The 22,315-nt window shown below is 40.8% G+C and overlaps 1 protein-coding gene across 3 annotated transcripts in view; it reads right to left on the bottom strand.

The window, feature by feature from the left end:
* Positions 1–22,315, bottom strand: part of DIS3L2 (DIS3 like 3'-5' exoribonuclease 2) — a 296,388-nt gene that overhangs the window by 248,262 nt on the left and 25,811 nt on the right. For all 3 annotated transcript variants that reach the window (XM_074314980.1, XM_074314986.1, XM_074314989.1), the window contains exons 2-3: positions 3,724–3,863; positions 3,042–3,199 (exon numbers count right to left, since the gene is read on the bottom strand). In XM_074314980.1, the coding sequence (XP_074171081.1) occupies positions 3,042–3,199; positions 3,724–3,766 (201 nt within the window). In that variant the 5' untranslated portion in view covers positions 3,767–3,863. The remainder of the gene's footprint in view (positions 1–3,041; positions 3,200–3,723; positions 3,864–22,315) is intronic.

The raw sequence follows: 22,315 nt of genomic DNA, 5'->3' as shown, positions 1-22,315 counted from the left end.
CTTAAGTTTGACTACAAAAGTTAACAAATGCTTATATATAATAAGTTTAATTTTCTCCAACAGCTTTCAAATATCTTTTATTGCCTAGCTTTTTACCTTAGCCATCAAGGCCTGCACACATAAAGTTTCTATCAGAAAGCAGATGGACTCTGTTTCTCTGTCTAAGAAAATCTTATTTACAGTGTTGTATATTTCACACAGTGACCTCATATCTGGAACCCGTTCCTTTCCCCATCTGCAAAGAACAACTGTTCTCATCTGTGGCGGGGGGAGGCTCTGGCTGCAGAGTCTCATGATGTCACAGGCCAGAAGGAATCACTTAAAAACTGGGAATAAGAGTTGTCCTATTGATCAGCTTTTTGTCTTGTTTTATTTTAATATCAGCAGAGAGCTGCTTCAAAAGCAAAAATTAATAGGCGGGAACCAAAACAATACCACTGCAGAATATTTCCCTCACCCTATGTCTGTAAACTCTATAACCAAAACTGTAAGTAATTTTTCTTTCAATTTAGAACAACTGAGGTTCCCCTCACTCTTCTTGATACTTTAATTCGGTCAGTAAATAAATATTTATTCAATATAAACTTATTAAGCATCAGTCAAATGCCAGTCACTGAGCTAATCTGGCTGTAAGACACGACCCTGCCCACAAGGAAGCGAACAGTCTATCTGAGGAAGCATAAATGTCAGGAATTGGTAATAGGTTTAGAATATCCAGCATGATTACATCAGACCGTGGGAGGAAGCGTTCCGAGCACCAGGAACAGCATGCATACAGCATGCACAGAGTTACAGAGGCATCAAAGGGCAGAGTTTTCACAGGAAACTCTGAAGATGAGGGTGAATGGAGCACAGCATACCTGGAGGAGAGCACGGGAGAAAAGAATGGAAAGGCACAACGGGTCACATACGTGAGCCAAGATGAGAGCCAAGAAACTGGAGATGAAACGGAGTTCAGTGTCTGAGCTGAATGATAAACTGCAAATGAACGGATTTATCAATGGACAAATGTCCAACTCTCCTGAGAGGCCTTGTCAAAGAAATCCAAGGGAAGCTTTACGAAAAAGCCAATAGTACCTCCAAAGTCAGAAAGATCAACACATTTGTTAAAAAGTTTTCCATCTCAAAAATCTGAAAATGGAACTACCTTATGATCCAGCAATCCCACTCCTAGGTATCTATCCGGAGAAATCCAAAACTCCAATTCAAAAATCTTTATGCACTCCTATGTTTATTGCAGCACTATACACAATAGCCAAGACCTGGAAACAACTGAAATGCCCATCGATAGATGACTGGATTAAGAAACTGTGGCACATTTATACAATGGAGTATTACGCAGCCATAAAGAAGAAAGAAATCTTACCATTTGCAACAACATGGATGGACCTAGAGAACATTATGTTAAGTGAAATAAGTCAGACAGAGAGAGACAAATACCATATGATCTCATTTATATGCGGAATCTAAAGAAAAGAATAAGTGAATGAACTAATCAGAGACAGTTTTGGAAACATGGAGGAAAAACTGAGGGTTGCTAGAGGGGTGGGGGGGTGGGGATAAGGGGAAGGTGAGAGGATTAGAAAATAGTCGGTAACCACAAGATGGTCATGGGGTTTTGAAAATTAATTTGGGGAACGTACAGAGGGATAGTGGATGGGGGGAGGGGGGTTCACACAGTGTGAGGGATATAAATGATAAACTTCTAAGTTTTGCTTTGTCTTGTGCACCTGAAACTAATAAAAAATAAATAAATAAATAGATAGATAGATAGATAGATAGATAGATAGATAGATAGATAGATATTACCAGAAAACTTAAAAAAAAACAAAAAACAGTTTTCCATTCAAGAGTCTACACTAATCACATGTACACTTGAGCACAGGTAAATACAAAAAGCTGATAAAAAGGAAGAGAATATGACAGTATCTATTAATTGGCTGGATCTTCAGCCAAAAACACAAACACAGAAGCTGGGGTCTCAGAATGAGAGAAAACGGAACACAGTCAACATTTTTTAGTGAGCCAGGTACACATGGAATACTTCTATACTAAGCCAAGAATTATGAATGGACTTAATTCACAGAATATGTGGCCCTGCCTCCCTCTCCATCTCATCACCACTATCTGCTCACATTTTATGCCTAAGGAGACCTGAGCTGCCTTACTCCATACTGTTTCCCAAGTTCATGTTTTCATTAGTGCCACTGCCTCTCCAAACCTTCTTCCCACACACAGACCACTCATTGAATAGGTCCAATCTAGTCATTGTTTAATGTCCACTGCAGGTGTCAGCTCCCTGAGTTTGCCCCAACCATTCTCCCATACACCCTGGCCACACTTTTATCTGAGCACTTACCATCTGCCCCCATCACTGCCTGTCCCCACTGGGCTGCAAGCTCAAAGCGCAGAAAGGCAGTCTCATCCCCCTCAGCCCGAGAGCACCCACGCACGAGCTGCTAACTACAAACTGTTCCGGGCTCACAGTGGATGCTCGATAAACATTTGCTGAGCCATTTGCTGCACTCGCTTGCAAAAGTATTTTGTAAACTATAAAGCACTCAATAAATACTGTCAGCTGCAGTTTACTGTTTCCTTTTCAACCTTATTCTCCGTCACTCAGCTTCCACGTGCTCAGGGCAGACTGAACCATCAGTGCTTCTTATAGCGAAAACCTGTTCCCCACTTCTGGGTTAGTAGTTCACACTGGTCCCTCCGTTTATAAAGCTCTTTCCCTTCTCTTATTCAAATTGCACCAATCCTGGTTCCAATATATCCCAACCAATAAAACATTCCTAGACAACCCTAACCGGAAATAACGGCCCCTCCTCTCACATCTCAGAGCACTGCATCTGCATCTGTCTTGGGGTGCTTATTACCGCTAATTAACTGTGCTGCAGGTCTAAGAAGTGGGGAGCCCTATGCCTGTTATGTCACCATTTCTCTCAAAGCACACAGCACAGAAAAAGAGTTTAATGAGTAAACAGGTTACGTCTGATTCCACATATTCCAGGAACAGCCTTCTAGTGTACGGTAAGCACCTGGATAAGGGTTCCTCTCTTCAAGCCTTCGGAGACATCCTCCTTGGACATGTAGGTTTCAAATATGCTCTTTTTCTTCCCTCGTATGGACTTGTTCTTTGACTTTTTGTCACCTGGCGAAGCACCAACACCATGTGGGCCAACCACAGAGGACACACCTAGAAACATGAGGCAGCAATCAACTCTTTCCTCCATCAAACATCTGTATTTTTAAAACTGGAGATATTTTACCCTTTTTTTTTTTAATTTAGAAAGACCAACAAGAGCATTAAACTCGCTGATACTGACTTCACATCGCCACAGAAAAGGAAAGGATGGGTAAGGAGCATGAATAAATGTCCTCCGATGAGACCCGAGTTTTAAATCAGCATCACAACATGCACAGAACATAATCTGAATAGCGGGCTCAGTACGCTCTGCTGTCTATAGACACAAACTTTTTAAAACTAGGAATTACTAAAAGATTGCCACTTTTCTAGAGGAAATTCAATAGCTGTGATCAATATAACAATCAATTAACAAGAAACCATGCTTAATTCTAGAATGAGTAACACGGGAGAATATTTCACAGGTCACCAAAGGAATTACAATCCCCCTGAGTCCTAAGACCCGCCCTGTGCCCCCATTCCATTTGGATTTCTGGTCTCGTGATGCTCGACAGGCTCCATTTTCCTTTTACTACCTCTGGGGGTCCCCAGGTTCAGCCTGTAGTCAGGATGGCTCATTACTGCGTCCAAGGTCGCCTCTTCTCTCCAGATCCAGGGCGGCCTCCACGGCTCAGCTCCGAGTTCTTCCTGCCTTGAGGAGCTCAGTTGTCACAAGCTGAAACCAAAGAGAGACGGGTGACTGAAGAGCAATTACATTAGAGCTTCCCCTGCGCTCTCGGAAATTGAGCACTTGGATGGCAGAGGCAAGGTGGTCCCCTTCCCCGGGCCTGCCGTCACTGTTTCCTGGGCAGTCAAGCACACCATCTGCCCTGAGCTTCTTTTCAAGGCCTTCACCATCACCACGCTAGTTTTCTAGAGTGGATGAGACTGCCAAGAAAGGGTAAGCTGATACAGAAGAGGGCCTAGAACAAAATCTGGGTTTGGGCAACTTTTAGGAAATGCAACGAAGGAGGAAATATAACAAAGAAGCTAATAAAGATACCCGTCACAGGTATCACTAGCCTGCTTATGTGGGCCCCTTCCACTACAAACTTCCACGAATGGGGCAATGAGGTGGGAATTAAGGAGTTCTGCAGTTCTTTTCAGCTTTTGAAATACACAAGAGCAGGAGAGAATACGGTTGTGAGAAAACGGTACAAAGACCTAGAATCTGAAGGCTATCAGAAAATAAGTACCGAACTAGGGCTCAAGAATGTGGTATTTACTAAGTTTAACCTTGGACAACATGACGTTCCTCTACAAGAACAAGAAATCAACTCCTTAGAATTCATCAACAAAACCTAATTCACTGCCACAACCCGCTGTCCAAAACTACGCACGGAACCCCAGATGGGTCACTGGCTTTCAAAAAATGGAAACACTGTAGCTACACATCTATTTGCCTCCTCTTACCTGCTAGTCATCTGACCAGCAGCGCAGGCAGCTGCTTCTAAGGAACACCAGGCAGCTGCCTGGGTCAGCGGGCTGGAATAGGGGCCGGCAGCTGGCCCTGGCCTTCCACCTGGATGCTGAGCTTTCATCACAACGTGTACTTTCTACTCTCTGCTGGCCACCAGCCCAGGAGACAAGCCGATACGTGCAAATTTCCAAAATCCTAGTGGGCAGCCTTTATGCTTTCCCATAAAATGGATCAAGATGTCACTCTGAACATTGCTTCCATTTCCTCTAAATTTCCCACACACATCCTCTACCAAAATGATGTCATTTTTCTTTAAATTGAAATTAATACTAACTCAGGACAAAAGAAGCAACAGAGACAAAGGGTAATAAGCCACTTAGTGATATATGAAGAGCTTCAGAGATAAAGTCAAAAAGTTACGAGACCGGAGGGAAACAGATGTTCTTAGGGAAACAACAAGGTATTAATTAGGAAAGGCCCAAAGAGGAGTCCAGACTGTCTGATGGTCTAATGCAGAAATGCATTCATCCACTCGTCAATTCAACAAATGCTTCTGCAAGGCACTGTACTAGGTGAAATGAGACATGTGAAAGTTAATCAGATTTATAAAAATCATATTGAACTAACAATACAAGTTGGGAAGGGATACCACCAATTTTTTTTTTTTTTTTAAGTGTGGGCAAATGTATATATGATGGGAGAGAAAGGGTGTCTATCTCCAGGTCAGGAAATCTAAGACAGCTTCAGGAAAGATTTTAAGGAAGAACTGAGAATGTGAGAAAAGAATACTGCTGGCAAAAGGAAACCAAAACAAAAAGAGAGAGAGAGACACACAAACAGAAAAACACAGGCAGGTTCTTGCAACATTAATTCCATTTGGATAGAGTCCAGCCTATACGAAGGGAGGCAGTGGCAAGGAGATTAAAACAAGTTGGAAGATCCAGAAAAGCGGCCAGTTTTCAAAGGCAATAGGGAATTTCTGAAGCATGAATGAGCAGAGGAGAAGAACAGATCAGAGTTGTGTTTCAGGAAAAATGAACCTGGCGCAGAACTCTGTCATCTGCAGGTGAGAAGGACGAGCAGCAGCTGCACCTTAGAGAGGACCTAGAAGAGCCTGGGGGAAAGGCAGGCCTGAATTAGAGTGAAACAGAGACCCTTAGCATGATGCTACACAGGAAAACGCAGCACTTGGCAACCAGGCACATCTGGAGGGCAGCAAGGAGGTGGCGATGGTGAGATTTCCAGCAAGGAGACTGGGCGATGATGAGAACATCACTAAGTTAGAGAAAATGATGATTTCTACTCGGGGAATAACCTCTACACAAGGACATATGTACCTCTACCTACAACTCTACACCAAATACTTGGAAACTGGAGCATAACTTAGAAAGATAAATTAACCAGCCATTTACATAAAGATGGTAACCCAAAGTTTTCTAGAATGGATGAGCTTGCCAAGAAAGGGTAAGCTGATACAGAAAAGGGCTTGGGACAAAACCTGAGTTAGGGCAACTTTTAGGAAATGCAAAGAAGTAGAAAATATAACAAAGAAGCTAGTAAAGATGTAGGGAAAGAACCAACAGAGTCAGATGTTAAAAAACCAGGGAGAAAAGAACTTCCGAAGGCGGACAGATTTACGATCAGGGTTTGCACCCGCTGCTGAGTAAGAATACAGGTAACGGCAGCCCTGGGTAGGGCGCAGGTTTGGGGGCAAGCTGCAGGCAGGAGAAAGGCAATCCACAACAAGAGCCAGAATTGGGAAAGGGCTACTGCATATCAAATCCTGATGTAGGCAAGAGTTCAACATTCAGAGGCGTTACTGCAGCTAAGTGAGATGGAGGTACAGAGATCTCGACTCAAATGCCCCGAGTTCAGCTGCCTCCGTAACTTTCCTTCACGGCAAATATCAGAGTTGTGTTTCAGTTGGTGTGATTTATACCTAATTTGTCTCTCTAGCTCAGGAAAATAAGGAATGTTTGGTTGGGTTCATCGGTAGAACCCCACTGGCTCCCATAGTACCTAGGATAGAATGGGTACTCACTAATCACTCCTTAAATGACTGAATGAGTTCTCATGAACAAGCAGTGAGAATACCAAGCAAAGCAAGGTCATTCAGGGAAACCACACTAAAAACAAGTCAACAAAGAATGGGGGAAAAACACAGGACCCAAGAAACAAATTTGGCAAGAAAAAGCCAGACAGCTGGGCAGGAAGTCAAAGCTTGCCTTTGGGTATCAAAGTACTGGAAGAAGATGGAAAGATTCCAAGTATATAAGATGCTAAGCAGAGGATGAACAAACAAGCAACCATCCCCTCTTAGTGACATAGTTGTGAAGGCCCACTAACCCGGGAGAAATCCTGGGCACTCCTACCCTGCCACATTGAAAGCGCAAGTCAAGTTCTAATCATCACCAGCTTCCAGAATGAGGGCCACTGGTATACTGCCCAACTGCCCACTGGCTACCGGAGAGAGTGTTTACCATGGAAACAGCTGTACATGCTAAAGAGTTGGGCTGGGGTCAGGATGAACAGGCAGTAAGTGTCACATGGTACGGAAAAGCAGGAATGAGAAGGAAAGGGGGAAAGGCACTAGACTTGAGAAAGAGTAAATCTGAAGAAAGAAAGGATCTGGGTGAAAGAAGTGGTGTCTTGAGATGCTTTATACTCATATTCCCTAAACCTAGCACGATGCAAAATGCAGAGCAGGTGATCACAAAATTTAAATAAATGAAGCCTAATTGGGACAGAAACCAGGTTACAACAAATGTGTCCTATTGAGAAGTATGAGCAGCAGGGCCAGGGTGAGGGTGAGGTAAGCAAGGCACCTGGGATGCCAAATGTATACAAGCAAAGCCCTCCGAGTACCAAGCCCTCTGTGCAGGCCTCTGACAGTGAGCGCCTCCTGACGTGCAGGGACCCTCAGCGTCTCACCCGCCTTACCCTCATCTTGGCCCTGATGAGTAGCAAGAGCAGGTGAAATTTCTGCACCTGGGTCATGCAGGAAACTCAAGGAGATTAATTCAAAAGAGAGGTTTAAAGAGTGAAAAGGTTGAACCTATTCAGAAGCTAAGATGCAGCCAGTGGAAAGTAAGAGATGGTAAAAACAAGTGAAAGAGGTCGTAATCAATAGAAGGAGGCAGAAAAACAAAGAGGATAGGATTAAAATAAATCTCACCAAAATTAAAGAAATAAACAACTCACATTGTCAATCAATGGGAAACACACAAAATAGTCAACAAGTAATGTTAAGACATTACTTAACACCATTTTTAAAAATAGCCAATAGATCCCTACTTCATAACATATTCTGAAATAAAATTCAGTTTGAATTAAATTTAAATGTTTAAAAATGAGACAAAGAGACTGAGAGAGAAAGGCCGGGAGAAGGACGCCCAGAATGGCTGAATGAGGAGTTTGACAAATATTATCCCCAATCACAAAAGTTGACAGAATTATCAAAACCAACCATTTAAGGATCTGAATATTGTCCAAAGACATACAACACATTGAGAAGTGTTTACTCAAGAAAACCTACTAAATCTCAGTCAGATTAGTGGGAACGTGTGGCGGTTTAGGCTGGGGCTCCCACCACCCCACACCCACTCCCACTCCTGGGTGTGGGGGTCCTTATAATGGGGCAGGGCAAACTGAAGACTGGCAGCTCCCCTGCCAGAGGCAGTTAGATTTCTCTGCAGCGGAGCAAGGAGAATTCCGTGCCCAGGGGCATTTTCAAAAACAATAGTGATTCAGGGGGGAAAATCTGGGAAGGCCAGTGTCACAGCTAGCCTGAGTTTGTCATGCTAGTTACGGCAAGCACAAGAGATCAGCAGACCTTTGCAATGGCTTAGGGACCGGAGAGAGGGTCCTGTGTGCAGACTGGGGAGTTTCAAAATTTGGATTCCTTCTAGGGCCCAAAGTGGGGACACTGGACTTTTCTTCTTACCAATCCATCCAGATCGGTCAAAGGGGAAGAAGAAGATGAAGCTTAAAATAAGTCAGTGGTCAAACATCTAAAATTGGAGCCAGACTCTTTATTATAAGTTCTGAATTTGGATTTATTTATTTTTTCTCAATTTTATTTTTTCTCTTCAGATAGTCTTGATTTATTCCCCTCCGCCCCCCGCTCCAGTTTTACTGATTCTTTCTTCTGCCAGGTCAAATCTGCTGTTGAGCCTCTTGTGTGAATGTTTCATTTCAGTTATTCTACTTTTTAACTTTTTAACTTTAAAATGATGATTTCTACTTGGGGAATAACCTCTACACAAGGACATACATACCTCTACCTACAACTCTACACCGAATACTTGGAAACTGGAGCATAACTTAGAAAGATAAATTAACCAGCCATTTACATAAAGATGGTAACCCAAAGTTTTCTAGAATGGATGAGCTTGCCAAGAAAGGGTAAGCTGATACAGAAAAGGGCTTGGGACAAAACCTGGGTTAGGGCAACTTTCTCAGTGTCTCTATGTCTCCCTCAGTCTCTTCAGTAATTCTTCCACTTCACTAATTCTCTCTTTATATAATCTTCTGTTTAATCCATCCATTAAGTTTCTAATTGCAGTTATTATGTTTTCAAGTCTATATTTTCCATTTCATTCTTTGGAAAGTTTCCAGTTCTCTACTGAAAATGGTGAATCTTCTCTTTTATCTCTTTGAACAAGGTAAGCATAGCTATATTAAAATTGGCTCCTACAAACTCCAATATTAGAGGCCCCTATGGATGTAACATTATCTTCTGTTGCTTCTACTTTTGTTTACATTGTGCCTAATTTTCTCAATTACAGGCTGAATATTACATTTGTAAACTGTTTTATGGTAATAATTTGAAGCCTAGTATAATATTATCATCTTCCAAACAGGATTTACCTTGGCTTCTGCCAAGCACCTGAAACAAATACAATCAATTACCTCCATCTCTTTTCAGGGTTTAAATGTATTCGAAGTGGCGCTCCAGTTCCTACGAGGTCCTATCTACATCCAGTTGACCCTTACTTGTAGGTGACAGCCCTTCAGGACCCCAATCCCAAATAAGAGCGGTTTCCAGGGCCACACACTCCCCACATTAGCGGGGCCCAAATTCCAATCTCTGTCTCTCTGGCCCTAAGAGAATACCGATTCATCGCTCAGTTTTTCAGCTTCTTAGTCTTTCATTTGATCCCTCCAAAAATTCGTAAACTTCTATTGGAGACACACAATCCCAAATATTACCCTTATATCCTTAAGCCTTTATTCCTTCCTAGATAATCAATCACTATTGCCTTTCAAATACCTTCAACAGGATTTTTGGAGGCAGAGGTAAGCCAGCTTTTCTAGTTGTTCTTGGAAGGAAGACTGGTTTCCAACTATTTTCTGTGCCATCACTGGAAGGGGAAGTGTCACCTCACCCTTAACCCTCTCATTCTCAGTCAGAGCCTTCGGCTCCCAACTCCCTCCTGCATGGGCTCCCTCTTCTCTCGGACGAAACTCCAGAATTTCTACCTATCTTCTCCTCTTTTCCTGTATGAGAGGAAGAAATGTCTCTACATGTTTACAACATAGTTGCCTCCCCAGAAGCAAACAACCAAACTAAGGGTGCTCTCCTGCTCTCCTTCTGCACACACAAGCTCCCGGCTACCATTCCATGTCTATTCCATTGCTCTCATTTCCATCCCCGCCAAAGTTTGAAAACATGGTCTAGACTCATTACCTCTATTTCCCCCATGACATACTCTTTAACCTCCCTTGGATATGACTTTGGCCCTCATCCCTACAATGAAATACAGCTTGCAGTATTCCTAGGGCTGAAAATCCTCATTACTAAAACCATGGCATACACTCAGTTACCGTGTTTCCCCAAAAAGAAGACCTAGCCAGACAATCAGCTCTAATGCATCTTTTGGAGCAAAAATTAATATAAGACCTGGGTTTATTTTACTAAATATAATACTGGGTATAATATAATATAATATAATATGATACAATTCCTTGCTGACTCTTCTTTTACTTACCTCTTAAGCTTCTACCATTTGCAAGGTTCTATTCTTAAGCCTCATCACACTTATCTGTTAAAGATTTAAATCTACATCTCCAGCCTTGCTTTCTAAATCTCTTCAACTTTCCAACTTCCTGCCGGATGATATTGGCAAGCACCTCGGATGCAACATGTTTCTAATTGAAGTTATTATTCTCCTCAAACTAGATTTTCCGCCTACATACTGCGTCCAGATTAATGACATCATTACCATCCCGAGGCAGAACACAGTAGTCTTCTCACCTCTTCCTCCCCATTAATAATTCTCTGTTACCAAATTCTGTCTCTTCTACCCTCAAACTGTGTCCTAAATAGATAGATTCCTTCCTTTCCAACTTGATTTTCACCGTCTAAATTCAGGTTGTTACAATAGTGCAGCCTAAAGATGACAACAGTTTCTTATCCGGCCTCCCAACTCTTCTCTTCAATCCAGGTTTCTCCTAAAACACAGAAGATACGTATTTTATGGTGCCTTCTCAGTCTTTCAGGGCTCCTCACTGCAGCTCTGTAGTCTAACCTACTGTGATGATTCATTTTACGTGTCAACTTGACTGGATCCTGCTCTCAGCACTCCTGGTTCTTCAGACACTAGAATCTACATCATTGGCTCCCCTGGTCCTTAGGCCTCCAGACTGAGAATGAATTACACCAGCAGCTTTCCTAAGGCTCCAGTGTGCAGACGGCGGATCATGGGACATCTCAGCCTCCATGACTGCCTAAGCCCGTTCTTATAATAAATATCTTCCTATATCTAGATCCTATTGATTCTCTTTCTCTAGAGAACCCTGACAAATAAATCTATCTTTCTTACTAAAGGTTTATTCAATATTACACCAGCTGAATTCCTGATGAATGTGATAAGTTAGGAGAGCCCAGGCTTGGCATCAAAACAAACTGGGTTAACAATTATAAACTCTGGAGAAAAAAACTTCAAAAATAACTACCTGAAGATTCTCATGAGTAAACAAAACAGGTAGCAATTTTGAGACGTGACTAGCACTGGGGCGAGTTTCATGTGTTTGTTTGTTTGTTTGTTTGTTTGTTGGCAGGGTGAGGGGAGCAGCTTTGCCCCAAGAGCAGGCCATAGCCACAGGAGTGGAGCAGTACAGGTAGCTAAAACTTCAAGAGCAATCCCACAGGTTGCCTAGCCAGAAGAAAGGAAAAAGAGCCTGGGCAACCACAGCTGGCTTCCAGTGGCCATCTAGAAGAGGAGAGAGCTGAAGAAGAGACGTCTCTAATTCTTAATAAACACTGTACTAGTCTCAGGCTGACCCCTTAACAGTACAGATGTATAGGACAAACTCAATGCAACATCATAAAGACTTAAAAAATTGAACTGAGATTTGAACCTACCGGAGACAAGAGTTACAGTCTGAGCCTAAGGTGGTCTCAGGCTAATTGCCAATGAAATAAAAAACATCAACTTTCTTCGGCTGAATTCAACAGAATTCACAGTCTGTGCAAGATACTATTAACTACATCCAAGACACAATTCAAAATTATTTGACATACAAAGAACCCAGAAAATTTGACCAATTCTAAAGTGAAAAAGATTAACACAAGCCAACCTTAAAATGACTCAGCGGTTAGAATTATCAGACAAAAACTTTAAACCAACTACTATAATTATGCTCTCGGAGGTAAAGGAAAAGACACTTGAATGACTAAAAAGATAGGCAATCTCAATAGACAAATAAAAATTTACTTTAAAAACGGAAATTTTAAAACTGAAAAATATAACATCTGAAATGAAAAATTCAGTGGATGAGCATAATAGCAAAACAGAGATAAAACAATAGTCAGTGGCTTTATCAATACAAATTATACAATCTGAAGAACAGAGAAAAAATATTGAACAAAAAGATGAACAGAGCCTTATGGATTTAAGGGACAATATCAAAAGATAATACATGAGTATCCGGAATCCCAGAAGATACAGAATGAGTTAAAAAAAAAAAAAAAGTAGAATAAATATTGACCAAAAAAATCCAAGTTTTGGTGAAAGATATAAATATACAAATTCAAGGAGTTCAGTGAACCCCAAAGAGGAAAAATTTTTAAAAACTACATCTAGACTCATTATAATTAAACTGTTGAAAACCAAAGATACAAACAGTCTAAAGCAGCCAAAGGAAAATGATAAACTGCATAGAGGGGAACATGTTGAACGACAGCCGATTTCTTATCATCTTCTTTCAAGGCACCCAGAAGGCTGTGGAACAACATTTTTTTATCATCTTCTTTCATAGCAGCCAGAAGGGAGTGGAACAACATCTTTAAAGGCAACCCCGAATTCTATATCCAGCAAAAATATCCTTCAAGAATAAAAGCATTATCCAGATACAGGAGAACCAAGAAAATCCACCACCAGCAGAACTGCACTACAAGAAAATGCCAAAGGAAGGTCTTCAGGCTGAAAGGAAATACTAAATACTAATATCAGAGCAAAACCTGGATCTTTAACAACAAATGTTACACATTGGAAATATTTCATGATGTAAATTATACCTCAATAAAGTAGTGAAAAATTTTTAAGGAAATTTATTTCTAACCTGGAATCTATATGCATTCATTCAACATAACAATCAACTATGGGGGTAGAATAAAGACATTCATAGAAGTGCAGATCTAAAAATATTTCATGTATTCATTCTTACGAAGCTACTAAAGGATGTGCTCCACCAAAATGACAGAGTAAATTAAGAAAGAGGATGACATGGGATACAAAAGTACAAAAGAAGTACAAAGGTAGTTTTCAAGACAAAAGAGGAAAGAGACCCCCGGATGGCAACTGAGCATCAGGAATAGAGACCAACGAGTAGATTGGAGGACAACGGTCTAGATTAGAGCTGTATGGAGAGACAGATTGACATCACCAGGATGTCTGCCACTAAAGTATTATTGTCTTTTTAACCCGAGGCAGAATGCCTAGGCAAGACTGGCCTGCTTCTTGTTCTTGTCTCAACTTGACTATAATCAGATGCAGTTCCTACTCACTCCTCCAGTAACTTGATTCAGCTGAGGCCACTCATTTCGCCACGCAGAAGTATCCTACTTTGATCAACTCCTGAGCTTGTGAATTAATTACAGGACAGACTATCTATAGTGTGTTTGCTTTCTTTCATGTATAAAAGAAGGAAAAACAAGAACTACACACACACATGCTCACTTGTGCCAAAAGACACACAAAACAGTAAATGAGAACTAGTGAGAATGGTTGCCTCCAAGGAGTAAGTGGGAACAGGATGAAAAGGAAGCAGGTAATCCTTACTATTAACATATTTAAAATAAAAAACACAATACACTAAAGGGATGGGGGCAGAACTAACCCAAGTAACTTTTGAGCACGGTATTTAAACCCTAAGGTTAAAGACAAATAAGAAGTATAAATGAACAATTAAACTCAACTCAATAGATTAGTTTTTCAGAGTTATGGGTCAGCAATTCTAAAACTACTTTCTGCATAGTCTAGGATGCAACAAATAAATATACTGTGGATAATAGGAGTCAGGTTTGTCAATGTTGGAGAGAGAAATTACAGATATAAAAAGTGGAAAAACTGGAATACACCCTGTGGTACTAGAGATATACTCTCTCTCAATGGTTTATAATATATGGAGATATAGAAATATAGATGTGTCTATATACATACACACACGTATACACGTATACAAGTATGTATGAATAGATTCTTATATTATCTAGCTCTGTCTTCCAAGAGGGCCTAGAATAAACAATATCCCAGTACAAATAAACATATCTAGTACCCAGATCTCAGTTCCTAAACACCATTCAGTGCTAAAAGGACCAGGGCTCCTTAGAAAAATGGCCAATTCTGAGACTGGCTTAAGGAAAATACAATATGAGCCTACTGAACTCATACAAACTACAGCCCACAGGCCAAATGCAGTCAGCTACCAGTCTTTGTAAATAAAGTTTTATTGGAATACATCCATGCTCATTCATTTACAAATTATCTATGGCTGCTTTCCTGCTGCAAGGGTGGAGTTAAGTAGTTGCAATAGACTGTATGGCCCACAAAGCCAAAAATATTTACTATCTGGCCACTTAAAGAAAACGTTTGCCAAGCCCTGGCCTAGAATATCTTGTTGTTCCAGAAAGTAAGGAAACACTCAAAAAATGATGGGGATATGTCAAAAGTTCACAGGACCCCGTTGAAAAGGCTCCTACTGGCCAAATATATGACAATTTAAGTATTAAATTTTTTAAATCACAGCTTATATGTAACCCATTAAATACAGTAAGAATCCATGAATGCCTAATGATAAAAACAAATAAATGAAAGGAGGAAGCTCTTCCTTACAGCAGAATCTCAACTAAAAAATGTACAAAAAAATTATGGAATTAGAAAATTACCATTGACAATCGTCATCGTCATCATAATTCAGATTCATCAATGAATGCTAAAACTAGAGGAGAGAAGTGTGGAGGAGAAATAGAATATTAAATAGTCTCAAAATGTCCTCAACAATACTTATTCAACACAAAGAGGAAAAGCATATCTTGACAGTGGAGCAATCTGGCAGACCACCTTAACCAGTGATCAAAGAAAACACCTGTAATGGGGTAAGTCAACATCACACACCTCCTGACACCTTAGGAAAAATATGTCACTTGCGAAACATGAATTAAACCCAAACTGAGGGACTTGCTACAAAATAACTGGCCTATAATCTTCAAAAATGTTAAATTTATGAAAAGTACAACTGTTACTGATTAAAGGAGATTAAAGACACAAGACGACTCTGTGCAAGTTGTGATCTGGGATTTTCTTTACCCGGAAAAGAAAATGGGAAACTTGAAGCCATTTGAGTAAGATTTATAGATGACATCAATGGCATTACATCAGGTTAATTTCCTGATTTCAATCCTTGCACAGTGGTTATAAAAAAAGAATGGCTTTGTTTTGAATACCTGCAACTTACTCTCAATTTGGGAAAAAAAAAAAAAAAAAAAAGACAAGTGGGGAGGGACATTAAAGTAAAGTGGTAAAAGGTTAATAATGCTGGGAGTCTGGTGAAGAGTATAGATTAATTCTTGATACCATTCTTGCATCTTTTCTGTAGGTCTGAAATCATACGTTTCCAAAAAGAATCCAAGTCTTTCATTATAAAATGATCTGTGTTTATTGAGTTGTATCTCTTTCTCATGCTAAAGAACAATTAGAAACATCCCCTAACATGGAATACAAATGATGTACTAAATAAAAGAAGTTCAAATAACCGGTTCAAGAATATGTGGGCTACAAAATCATTTCATCCTGTTTCATATGGGCCAAAACAGATTTATTAGCTGCAAAGTCAAATAAAGTGATCTCAAATGAGAGTTATGTCAGTAAAAACACTGCCTCTCAACAGGTCAGAAGTGACTTTACTCACATTTTACAAAATATTTTGAGGATTTAAAAGATTAAATGTCCTGAAAGGGACAACAACCCAGTGCTTTCTGCAAACACAGCTGTTGGTTAAAGCTCTTGAGAAAAGAAAAGTTCTGGAATAGGAATCAGTTGTAGAAAGAGATAATGGTTATAAAATACTAAGAAAAGTGTGGACTCTTTTCTTATTAATCCCTCTAATAACTGACTTGTTTCTAAACATGAGCTTCATTACTATATGCTAGGTCCTGGGCACAGAGCAATGAACATGACGAGACCTACAAGGTCTTCCCTGACTCTCATGGTGCTTACCATCCAGGGGGTGGAGAGGACAAGCAAACAGACAACATGGCAGGGAAGACAGACGGATGAGATAGTGACCAACTGGATGTGGAAAGAAGACATTACTTTAGTGTTGGTGATTAGAAGAAAACCTCTATTGAGGAAACCATGCTGGAGCCAACGCCCAAATGACGAGAAGTCCACCATGTATAGCGCCTCCTTGGCAGAGGCATGACGAGTGCACAAAACAAAGGAGAAACAGACTAGCATGTTCAAAGAAGTTTAAAAAAATGGGGCGGGGCCTCATTAATCCTCTCAGTATAGGAGGTGATTACAAAGAACTATCAATCTTGTAGCGAGTATGATAATGGATTATGACTGTATGTAAAAATTTTCATATTGAATAGCATGTATATGTGCCTGTATGTGAAAGTACAATACAGGATGTCAGGGATTTCTTTAAAATACTTCAGCAAAGAGAAATAAAAAAAGGATGAATGAGGCAAATGTACAAAAATCCTTCAATTTGGGAAATGGGTAAATGGGAGGTGATGAATTACTCTCTCTAGTTTTTGTATGTGTGATTTTTCATAATAATTTTTAGAAGTTCCATATAACAGAAACTTCATATTAGAACAGACAATACCGCATATCTTCTTTCTCTTAAATACTCCAGCTCAGCTCTTGGTACTCCAGTCTGTCTTCTCATTTGAGGATATATAAATGAGAATAGGTACATGCTGGGTCAGTCCTGCACACTATGACTGAGTCCAGTTTCTATGACAGACAGAGCTAATCTACCAAAGGCAGGGTTGTAACCCAGAGAGAATTAAAATAAGAGAATACAAACAGCCATCTATTGATAAACAAGTCACGCTTTCTGAGAAAAAGGGAATTGCCTGGACTACAGAGCATCTTCCCAGAGGTTAAAAAACCCAACAGCCTTCTTCTTCCCCTTCCACTCCATGGAGGCTTCTTGGGCAAAGTTCTCCTGGTTGTCAAATCCCACTGTCAACCTTCAGTCTTGGTCTTACTTGACCTCGCTATAGCCCTTGACACAGGTGAACATTCCCCCTCTTCTTGAACCTCTCTACTTCCTTGGCTGACATGACACCAGTGCCAAAGATGCCCATACTCCTTCCTTTTAAGGCCAAGTGTCACATCCACAGCCCCTCCTGAGAGACTTTTGTCCCAGGTGGCCAGTTCTGAAGGAACCAGGAGCGGGTCCCTAACCCAACAATTGGTGACCTATAGAATGGTGTGTCAGAAACTTCTACTTTTGATAATATAATGGCGTCAATATTCTGAAAATTTTTCTGATACCAAATTACTACAACTGCTGAACAAAATACTACCAACTTCTTGAGAACACAACTGAGCTCTCAAGAGAGGAAGAAAAAAAATCCCCGGGAGCTAAAACTCAAGTGAGAACTAGAAACGAGACTACAGAAGCTGAGGCTAGAGACCCTAGAGCATATCTTGGTGTCAGAGCCAACTGGCTTGTCATCTAAAGCTGCAGGAGGGACAGGAAATAAGGCTCTGACAGTGAGAAACATAGGGAGGTAGAAGTTACCCCCTACAAAAAATCAAGACAGGTAAAGGGCCAACTCAGTGAGAAGGTAGGCTAGGAAAAAATGCCCAACTGGTGAAGAAAACAACCAAGCATTGGGTCTGTTTTGACCCGGGCTTCAGCTAGAGGCGCAGGAGAGCATCCCCTGAGGATTCGTAAACATGGGGTCACGCTCAAGTAGTACAGTCACTCTAACCCCAAGCACATACACTAACTTAACGTGAGCCTCGGTCGGCAGTGTCCCAGCGTGCTGGCTGAAGCACAAACTCCTCTCACAGCAATTCAGAATATTCCCACAGTCAAAGGCCTCGAAAATGCTTACAAAACATGTGAGGAAGAGCGCCAGCATGATTGAGAGTCACACAAAAACACAAAATGTGGTGCAAAATAGTTTCAGGTCATAAAAATGATAAATACACAATATTTTAAAACTATAATGTGTATAAAGAAAAAGAAAAGTAAGTAAAGGAAGCTTACTAAAAGACAAATTATTAAAGAATAAAACAGAACTTTTAGAATTACAAAGTAACAAATGTCAGTGGGTAACTTTATAGGTAAATATACTAGGCTACCTTTCTCCTTGAGTTTTTAAAATTATGTTAGATGGCTAAAAGCAAAAGTATAATATTGTCTGATACGATTCTCAATGTATGTAAAGGAGATATTTAAGACAACTAATGATAAAGTAGGGAGTATAAATGGTGGTAAGGTTCCTACATGTCACCTAACGTGGTAAGATATCGATACTAGTAGACTACGGCATAGTAAAGATGTCAATTCTCTCCAAACCGATCTTTAAATTCAGTATAATTCCTATCAGAACTGCCGATTTTTTGTAGATATAGACAAGCTTTTCTTAAAATTTATATGGAAATGCTAAGGAACTAGAATAACTAAAATAATGAATAAAACAATAAAGTTGGAGGAAGCATACTATCCGATTTTAAGCTGGTTATCAATAGAAATCAAGACAGTATGGTATTTTCAACATGACAGACACATGGAACAACACAGAGAACCCAGAAACAGACCTTACAAATATGCGCAACTAATTTTTGACAGAGGTGTAAAAGCAATTCAAGGAAGGAAAAACAGCCTTTTCAACAAATGGCGCTGGAACAATTGGACATCAAAAGACAAAAAAATAAAACTTGACCTTAACCTCACATCTTATACAAAAATTAACTACAAAAATGATACTAGGTCAGGGCCGGCCCGGTGGCTCAGGCAGTTAGAGCTCCATGCTCCTAATTCCGAAGGCTGCCGGTTCGATTCCCACATGGGCCAGTGGGCTCTCAACCACAAGGTTGCCAGTTCAATTCCTCGAGTCCCTCAAGGGATGGTGGGCTTCGCCCCCTGCAACTAAGATTGAACATGGCACCTTGACCTGAGCTGCCTCCCGGATGGCTCAGTTGGTTGGAGCACATCCTCTCAATCCCAAGGTTGCCAGTTCGATTCCTCAACTCCCGCAAGGGATCGTGGGCTGCACCCCCTGCAACTAGCAACGGCAACTGGACCTGGAGCTGAGCTGCGCCCTCCACAACTAAGACTGAAAGGACAACAACTTGACTTGGAAAAAAGTCCTGGAAGTACACACTGTTCCCCAGTAAAGTCCTGTTCCCCTTCCCCAATAAAATCTTAAAAAAAAAAAAAAAAATTTTTTTAAATGATACTAGGTCAGACATAAAACTATAAAACATTTAGAAAAGAACAAAAGAGAAAAACTCTGTGATCTAGGATTAGGTAAAGAATTCCTACACATGACACCAAAAGCATCACCCATAAAGAAAAAAAATTGATCAATTGTTTTTCTTTTCATTTCTAGGATCTGGTCATTGACATAGCTGAATGACAATTTAAAACATTTTTATTCAAGTTGTTCAACATTACAACTCTTCTCAGAAGACCAGAAAGAGTAGTTAGAATCTAAGTTCTCTGTTTCATCCTTAAGTAGTAAAGGGGACAGGTGAGAAGGACTTATAATTACTTCATCTTAATGGCATTGGCTTGACAGTATTTACCTATATCATAATTTGTGGCCCAACATCTGGACATTTTGTAGTTTAAACTCGAAAGCTGCTTACAAGGCATGGCTTTGCTCCTTTGAGCTCTGAGACTGCCTGCAGGGTAAACAGCCCCTCTGTTCTGACTGTGCTGTTTGATAAATCACACCTCTGTACTAGAACTGCTCTACCAAAAGCCTTTGTTCTGTGCGTCTGAACGGAAACTAGGACGTTGACGAATGCTTAATCATATGTTTCCCATTGTTACCATTGAAAGTTCACTTGCCCCATCAATCAGAAAATGAATGATGTAAGTTTACAACCCTAATGTCAACACAAGAAATGTCCAAATCTGTAGCTAATTTTTATAAGTTTATTTGAGTCAAACTGATGACATTGCCGGGAAGCAAGATCCCAAATGCTTCGGAGAATGACAGTTTTGTGGCTTCTCTTATACATTTGGAATCAAGGTGGGACTAAAAGGAAGGTTACATGAATCAGGTGGGAGGAAGCAAGGTGGGGATTCGATTACAGGATAGTTAACAAGGTTATGTGCTCTCTTGAGGGTGATTACACTTCCGAGGGCTCTGAAAAAGAGGCGTTTCAAAGGTGTTTTAACCTAGATGAACAGAGACAATGGACAGGGCTTGTTTAAAGCAAAAATAAAACTTTTACTAAAAAAGTTATAGGCCTAAGGCATGACTACCCACCATAACCTGCCCGGGTAGGAATTTGTGATCAGACCACCCTTTGGGGTGACTTTCTGTCACTGGACTTGACAGTTTTATTACAGTGTCCCATTTCATCCACATTAGCAACTCTTCTCTTTAATAATCAGCTCCTTGCAACTTAAGCATTTTAAAAATCCTATTCTCCCCACATATACACATCTCGGAGCCTGTCTTCGGTTCATGCCAAGGGCTACATTGTCTGATTTGCAAATGATAAATGAATAAAACTCTTTTAATTTCTTGTGCAATTTTTGTTAACGTTACCAACAACAAAGGATGGGGTGTGAAGCAACCCCTTGATCTCCTCCTCCCTTTGCAGGAGAGAATTCAATGCATTCAGGCACCTGCAGAGCCCCTTAAGCTCTAACTGCCTTCCTCCACCATCGGGAGGCGTCCATGAGTTAGTCCTCTCAAATCCTCAATCTCCCCCACTTTTAGCTGAGATCTGAGAAGTTTATTCTTAAGAGAGAGACCCCTCTATAAGGCTTTTCAGGAAGGAACATCTCCATAAGGGATCACAGGAGTTAGACTGAACCCATCAGGTTCCAGACTATAGTCTTCCTCTCGGTTGTTCTCAGACAGCTTCACGAGGAATGGGTAACGGTACTCTAATGTGGCCTCTGCCCATCTTCCACCAGCCGGCACCCCTGCAGGGGACATGCAAAAACATTACAGGACTGAGACCTGCAACTGGCTGGATCTCTGGACTAAAATCACCCGAGATGGACTTTAAATGAAAGTGACCCTTTGGGGGTCTTTTGATATTCCTAAATTGGTTTAAGGATCCAATTAAAACAAAGAGGTTTCTGGACCTCCCAAAAGCATTGGGGAGCTTTCTTCAATTGGTATTTTGAGGCTTCCAAAAGAAACCAGGAGGAAACTACAGCCTCTCAGCATGAAGGTAACTCTCAACTGAATAAGGGAATCCCAAAACTAGCGGAAGCCTCACCCCACTCCGTCCTCCACCCACTCACGCTCTGCCCCTCCTCCCGACCCTTCTTGAACTGAATTCCCTTTCTCCCCCCAGAAATTTCCCCTCCTGAGTCCCCCATTCTCAAGGCACCTTTTAAATGTCTGGGAAACTGTGATGAGATTGATACAGTCTTTTGTACCCCCTGGTCTAAATCAGACTTATTAGCCATAGTACAGTACTTCCCAGACCCAAACACTAATCCCCTTGAATGTGAATGACATGTTAACCTTATGTGCTTAGCAAGCTGGTCTTTAACTGCTCACCCCTATGTTAGCCAGAAATGTTCTACCTGTTTCCCCGACAAGAAGACCTACCCGGACCATCAGCTCTAATGCGTCTTTTGGAGCAAAAATTAATATGAGACCCAGTCTTATTTCAATGTAAGACCGGGTCTTATATTAATTTTTGCTCCAAAAGACGCATTAGAGCTGATGGTCTGGGTAGGTCTTCTTGTCGGGGAAACACAGTAGCTAAAGATTAGTAGAAATCAGCAGACTAGAGCCACCCCTTACAAGATTTTAAACTGACGGGAGCCATGGGCCCTAGAAGCCGCACAAAAGCAGGCGAATGACTGCTTAAGGCTATTCCCCCAAATATTTCCAACACAGATTAACGGCAAGGCCGTCCACAGATATACTCAAAAGAAGGACAAGCCCAGTACTTGACTGACCCATTTGAAAAGATCTTTCAACAAAACTCAGGAATTAAGGAATTAACTTATTTAATTCAATATCTGTAGCA

The sequence above is a fragment of the Rhinolophus sinicus genome, linkage group LG01 (genome assembly GCF_036562045.2).
Source record: "Rhinolophus sinicus isolate RSC01 linkage group LG01, ASM3656204v1, whole genome shotgun sequence".
In the NCBI taxonomy this organism is placed as follows: domain Eukaryota; kingdom Metazoa; phylum Chordata; class Mammalia; order Chiroptera; family Rhinolophidae; genus Rhinolophus; species Rhinolophus sinicus.
This window is presented reverse-complemented; position numbering and strand designations above follow the sequence as displayed.